The sequence below is a fragment of the Sinocyclocheilus anshuiensis genome, unplaced genomic scaffold (assembly GCF_001515605.1).
Source record: "Sinocyclocheilus anshuiensis isolate Anshui unplaced genomic scaffold, SAMN03320099.WGS_v1.1 scaffold1576, whole genome shotgun sequence".
Taxonomy (NCBI): domain Eukaryota; kingdom Metazoa; phylum Chordata; class Actinopteri; order Cypriniformes; family Cyprinidae; genus Sinocyclocheilus; species Sinocyclocheilus anshuiensis.
The window spans coordinates 606,339-613,360 of NW_015557202.1; the positions used below are offsets into that span (position 1 = coordinate 606,339).

General features: G+C 38.9%; 1 protein-coding gene across 2 annotated transcripts in view; it reads left to right on the forward strand.

Annotated features, from left to right (window-relative positions):
* LOC107678933 (tenascin-N-like) overlaps positions 1–7,022 on the forward strand; it is a 31,096-nt gene that overhangs the window by 21,533 nt on the left and 2,541 nt on the right. Inside the window, exons 8-14 of one of the 2 annotated variants that reach the window (XM_016474334.1) lie at positions 1,757–2,020; positions 2,324–2,454; positions 3,145–3,283; positions 3,440–3,591; positions 4,066–4,162; positions 4,283–4,447; positions 4,529–4,692. In XM_016474334.1, the coding sequence (XP_016329820.1) occupies positions 1,757–2,020; positions 2,324–2,454; positions 3,145–3,283; positions 3,440–3,591; positions 4,066–4,162; positions 4,283–4,447; positions 4,529–4,692 (1,112 nt within the window). The remainder of the gene's footprint in view (positions 1–1,756; positions 2,021–2,323; positions 2,455–3,144; positions 3,284–3,439; positions 3,592–4,065; positions 4,163–4,282; positions 4,448–4,528; positions 4,693–7,022) is intronic. The other variant, XM_016474335.1, reaches the window with a different exon arrangement.

Here is a 7,022-nt window from a genome sequence, read left to right on the forward strand (position 1 = left end):
GTGCAACCGGCCCCTGGTGCCTAAACTTACAAATGACAGTGTTTCATAATGTTTGCTACAGCAGCTGCATTAATTAGCCTCAGACATGTTAGTCTGTAATGTAGTAATGCAGATGTTATGTTAATATTTTATGTGAGGGTATTAGCATCTCTGTTGATTGCACAATAATTCACCCATCGCTCAAGTTTCCTCCAATATCTGTGCAAATGCTAATTTACACTGTCTGAGCATGATGGTCTTTTTGACCCTATTTTACTGTGTTTTGTGTTTGTATTTTGTTACTGCTTCATTTAATGTGTAAACCTTCAATTTAAATGGAAAGTGTCAATCGGATAAGTGTCATCCGAGGTAACACATTTAGGTTATAAAAACATTGTGGGAACATTGTTTTGAAATGTTTCTAAAACGTTGAAATGTCCAGTTTTTTTAATTGTGATTATAACATTAAGTTTGCGACAAACATTTCTTACACCGCTAACTTTATTTTCACCCAAAATAAAATGTCATTTGAGCGTTTATTTTTAATATTCTAAGAAGAACGTTAAAATGTCAAGTTTTCTTGTTGTGATTATAACATAATTTAAAGGTTAGAAAAATGTTTCTCACATTTAACTAATTTTATTTTTACCCAAATAGAACGTTTTTCAAACGTTTAGTTTTAATATTCTAATAACATTTTCTCTCGACATTATGAGAATGTTTTGCAAGTACAAATAACGTCATACGAATGTTCTAAAAATGTTGTTCTAAGAACGTTTTCTTTCAATGTTATGAGAATGTATATCAAAAATTAATAATGTTATAAGAACATTCCATAAACATTACTTTAAGAACATTTTGTCCTAACATTTTTATAACTTTTTAAAAATGTTTGTGAAAGTTGGGAGAACATTCCTTGTTAGCTGGGAATGTGATAAGCTGGGAACAGATTTACTCATCCACAACACTGGTACCATCTATTGATTTTGGTCAGAGTGGCCTTATGCAGACCCCTGCAATCATCATGAATATCACTTCATTGTCATGTCATTGTTCAGGAACAATCTAAGTTCATATCTAAACAATGCATATAGAAGGTTCCTGAAATGACAACAAAACAATAACAGCATTAAAATGAGAAATATTATATACACATGTTGATTCAAATGTTGCTACATTGACCCGTTATTCATTTTTCTCATGAAACAACGCAGGCAATGATACAAAATCTGTGCTTTTTCTTGTCAGTTTTGATACTTTCTATATATTTTTTTACAATTCCCAGAAGTATTCATAAAATACTTTTTTTTTTTTTAAGAATACTGTTATACAGCATGTTGTTTGGTCCTTTGGTGTAGTGATGAATTGCAACATTATAACAGAACCTGCTGGCTGCATTAATCAAGCTGAACTCTAATTTAAGAAAATTGCACTTTTCATAAGCACAGAGCATTTCCAAATTTACATTAATTAAAGTCATTAATTTTCGCTCAACTTTTTAAAGAAGCAAACAACATCAGATAAGATAGAAAAACTTTATTGATCCAAGAGGGAAATTAAGTTAAACTGTGATGGGAAAAAATAGGACTTACTCTCTGCATTATGGATTTATAGCTAATTGTATCAGTATGAAAAGGATAAACTGTCTACCTTCATGGTTCAGTGATGCATTCCTTTACATGCATCTTCTTACATCTCCTCTGCTGCACTTTCTATACCTGCATGGCTGTAATTCAGCAATGTTGTGCATTAACCTGTTGTACAAATGGCTTTCTAGATATAGATGCTCCTACTAACCTCATGACCAAGGAGGTGACAGAGGACTCGGCATTGGTGACGTGGGACAAGGTGCAGGCTGACATTGATGGCTACATGCTGAGCTACAGCTCTATAGATGGCTCCGGTCAGGAGGTTCGAGTAGGAGCTGACAGCACCTCCTACAGGTTCACTGCTCTGAAGCCTGGAGTTCTCTACACAGTCTACGTCTGGGCTGTGAAAGGCTCTCGCTCAAGCAGAAAAGCCACAACTGAGGCTGAGACAGGTTATCTGATTCAAGCAGGCAGCGTGGCTCTGTGCCCGTACTTTCTCCTACTGCCTAAATATGTCAAATGAAGCATGATGAAGGTCTTTGCTAAGGTCTTGTCTCAGCAATAGTGATAACTGAATTAATTCTGCACAGAAAGCTTAAAGAGGAAGAATCTATCATTTTTCGACACTGACTGAATGCTAACGCTCAGAGACATTTCTCATCTGTTAAGAGCTCATTAAGAATGAGTTGTATTCTCATGATCATTTCCAGACACAGTCGACCTCATTCAACTGAGCACTTTTTGTTGATCTGCAGAGATCGATGCTCCAAAGAATCTCAAAGCCATTGATGTCCAGACTCAAACCTCCACTATAACATGGAAAGCTCCTCAGGCTAATATTGATGGCTACATCCTGACCTACAGGGCTGAAGATGGCAGCATGCAGGTTTGCTCTACATGCTAACAGATTTTGAAACCTGTTCAATTCAATTCAATTCTGTATGCTATTACTGGTAACAATTTACAAGGTATTATATGTTAAGATTAGATCATGCAATAGATAACATGAACTAACAATAAACAATACTTTCATGGCATTTATTAATGTTGGTTAATGTTAATTTCTTTGTTTACTAATACATTTTAACAATTTGTATAAATTAACATTAATGTATTATGAACCAACATGAACAAAATTGTATATATTTTTAGCAGCCATTACTCCAGTCTTCAGTGTCACGTGATCCTTCAGAAATCATTCTAATATGCTGATCTGGTGCTCAAGAAAAGTTCCTTATTCTTATCAAAGTTAAAATATTTTTGTGGAAAACATGATACATTTTTCAAGATTCTTTGATAAAAAGAAAGGTCGAAAGAACAGCATTTTTTTAAAACATTATAAATGTCTTTACTGTCAATTTAATGTATCCTTGCTGAATAAAAGTATTAATTTCTTTAAAAAAAAAGTTTCATTGTTAGATATGATATCCAATGCACTAGCTAATGCACGTTATTGTAAAGTTTTACCTGTTTAATTCATAAATCTCTTATGTTTGTTAGTATCTGATAGACGTTTGTAATTTTGTCCCAACTGAGTTGTTGTTTGTTTCACTGACTTTCTGCTTTATTGTTTTAGACTGTGGAAAAAACTTTGACGGCGCAGGAGAACAGATTTGCTCTCTCTGACCTTGCAATGGGGAAAAAGTACATTGTCACCCTTATTGCCTACAGGGGCACGAAGAGGAGTAGGGTAGTGGAGACGAGCTTTAGCACAGGTAATTTATGCAACACCGTATTCCTTCATTCACACCTTTATGAGACTCCTAGTGTATCAACAGATCACCAAGCCTTATTTTCACCAAACATTAAATATATAAAAGTTCATTGAAATAAGAAACCTCATACATTTATTGTATTGCTGTTATTTCTAGTGGGTCTGGCCTACCCGTTCCCAATGGACTGCACTCAGATTATGAGAAATGGAAACATGGAGAGTGGCGTCTACACAATCTACGTCAACAGCAACCGTAGCAGAACCATGCAGGTGTATTGTGACATGACAACTGATGGCGGCGGCTGGATCGTGAGTATGCCATTATGATTATTATTATTTTTTGTTGTGGAATATTTAATACTGAGATGAATTCATAAAATGCAAGGTTTCATTTATTAAAGGGGTCATATGATGCGATTTCAATTTTTCCTTTCTCTTTGAAGTGTTACAAGCTCTTGGTGCATAAAGAAGATCTGTAAAGTTGCAAAGACTAAAGTCTCAAATCCAAAGAGATATTCTTTATAAAAGTTAAGAGTCAACCACGCCTACCTAAAACGGCTCGTTCTAACACGCCCCCACATGTCTATGTCACTGTGTGGGAAGGTTTGCATAACCCCGCCCAAATGTTCACGCAAAGATAGAAGGCGTAACTTTTATTCTCGCTGTAGTATTGTTGCCGCCGCCGCCATGTCGTGTAGACGGTTTTGATTTTATTAATTCATTTTGTATCCACAGTATACAGTATGCTTATATCTAACAGCTTATCCTATGTATCAATCACAGGTGTTCCAGAGACGAAACACCGGCAAATTTGATTTTATGAGGCGCTGGAGAGAGTATATGAAAGGCTTTGGAGAACTGACAGATGAATTTTGGCTCGGTATATCTAATAAAAAAATGTTCACATTATACGCTTATTGAAACCTTTCACTTACCCATGTCTTTGCTTCATACTGAACTAGATATTGATCTGAGCTGCTCTGATGCTTTTGTTGACCAGGCTTGGAGAAGATCCATGAACTAACTAATACTCCTACACAATATGAAGTGCGTTTCGATCTGGGCTTGGGATCAGAGCGGACATATGCTGTCTACAATAACTTCAAATTAGCACCATCCAAACAGAAGTTTAAACTTACCATCGGCAACTACAAAGGAAATGCCGGTGAGTTGAATTATGTAATCTGATTATGCCAACAAAGTTATATGAAGCAAAGTCATGTTATTAATAACACATTGTGCACAGGTGATGCCATGACCTACCACCAGGGAGGGTCTTTCTCCACGGTGGATTCAGACAATGACATTGCGCTTGGTAACTGTGCTCTGACTCACCAAGGTGCCTGGTGGTACAAGAACTGCCACCTGGCCAATCTGAACGGCAGATTTGGGGACAACAGACACAGTATGGTGAGTTATGAAGATGTTGGTATTAATCAGAGTGATATTTAGAAAAATAGGGTGTCTGTTTTCTACAGAATGCCATAGAAAATACAGTAATGAGGTATAATAACCAGCAGAGGGAGCTCTCAAATTACAACACTGAAGGGAAGATTTGAAGCCAAACCACTTGGCTTCAAAGAAACAAGAAATAGCCCAATAATTCAAAAGAAAAGCAGTGTCCTGGATCTATGAGAGCTCATAAGTTCACAAATAAGACGATTCTTTCAAGTTGGTTGGAGATGTATGTTCCCATTACAGCCCTTATTTCTGTGAGGCTAACAGGTATAATGTTTTTCATGGAGGAGGGAAAACAACATTGTAGGCCACAAAGTATAGAACACATTTTTTTCTAAACATGAAACTAAGTTTAGGTGTTAGGGGCTACCAACTTTTAAAATTAATTTCCTATATAATTTTTTGTCCCTGATTTATAACTTTGCATTTTAGACTGATTTTTATCATTATAAATGACCCAAACATACACTACTGTGCAGTAAGATGTAAACTGATACTTTTATATTGTACTATAAATTCTTTAATTCCTCAAGGATGTATTAAATTGATCAGAAATAATAGTAAATACATTTGTAGTGCTGTAAAGATTTCTATTTCAAATAAATGTTGTTCTTTTCAAATTTCTATGTATCAAAGTGTCCTCAAAATAAATGTATCATGGTTTCCACAAAAATATTACAGTTATTAAACATTCAACGTTTTTTTTTCCCAACCTTGATTATAATAAGAAATGTTTCTTAAGCACCAAAACGGTTGCGAATCATCAGCAGAGTGTGGATCCATTTGCAGCGTTTATTGCATACACAGACAAGACAGGGTCAATCACCAGTAGATACAATAGCGGAGGCTAGGCTGAGACAGAACGTGGGATGGGCAGGAGGTCGAGGCAGGCGGCAGACAATCACAGTAGTAGAACAATCCAAGTCAGGGAAGACTTCACAGTGAGCTGAAGTGAGTGTTTGGCTTAAATATGTGTGTGTGTGTGATTACACTGGTTACACAACCAGTCTGTGACTGAAGGGTGGTCGGTGGGCTCGCCAGCCCAGGGGAACAAGGGCGGTTGGAAGCCCAGCATGCACTTAAAGGGAGTCACCCCTGTGGCGGGGTTCATGCGGGAATTCTGAGCATATTCTGCCCAAAACAAGTACCTGCTCCAGTCTGGTTGTCGTTGCTGGCAATATGATCGAAGGAACCGGATGATCTCCTGATTCAGGCGCTCTGTCTGTCCGTTGGACTGAGGATGGTAGCCGGATGTGAGGCTGATGTTTACATTGAGGTGTTTAAAGAAGGCGGTCCGTACTCTTGAGGTGAACTGGGGACCCCGGTCTGAGACAATGTCCTCAGGCAGACCATAGAAACGAAACACATGATTGCACAGTAATTCAGCAGTTTCAAATGACGTGGGGAGTTTAGGCAGGGGAATTAGACGGCATGCTTTGGAAAATCGGTCTATAATCGTAAGTATAGTGGTATTACCTTGAGAGTTGGGTAGGTCGGTGATGAAGTCAATGGCGATGTGAGACCAAGGCCGTTGTGGCGTGGGCAATGGTTGTAACAGGCCTGCTGGTAGTTGTCTGGGTGATTTAGTAGTGTTGCAGGTAATGCAGTTTCGGACGTATTTGGTGGTATCAGATAACAGAGTGGGCCACCAGAATCGGTTTTGGAGCAGATGTGCAGTGGCAGCGATTCCAGGGTGTCCCGAGCTGGGCAGAGCATGTACTTGCGTCAATAGACGCTCTCGTAGTGATTCAGGAACATAGGTGAGATTGGGAGGGCTTTCAGGCGGTGGCGGATTCTGGAGATTCAAGTTGTTTGCTTCGGTCATGATGTCCCACTGTACGGGTGCGATGAGGAGGTTCTCAGGAATTATACTTTCATTGACGTCTGAGCAGCACGTCTCCTCCGCTTGACGCGAGAGAGCGTCGGCCTTGATATTCTTGGTGCCGTGTGTGTGTGTGTGATTACACTGGTTACACAACCAGTCTGTGACTGAAGGGTGGTCGGTGGCCTCGCCAGCCCAGGGGAACGAGGGCGGTTGGAAGCCCAGCATGCATTTAAAGGGTCACCCCTGTGGCGGGGTTCATGAGGGAATTCTGAGCATATTCCGCCCAAAACAAGTACCTGCTCCAGTCTGGTTGTCGTTGCTGGCAATATGATCGAAGGAACTGGATGATCTCCTGATTCAGGCGCTCTGTCTGTCCGTTGGACTGAGGATGGTAGCCGGATGTGAGGCTGATGTTTACATTGAGGTGTTTGAAGAAGGCGGTCCGTACTCTTGAGGT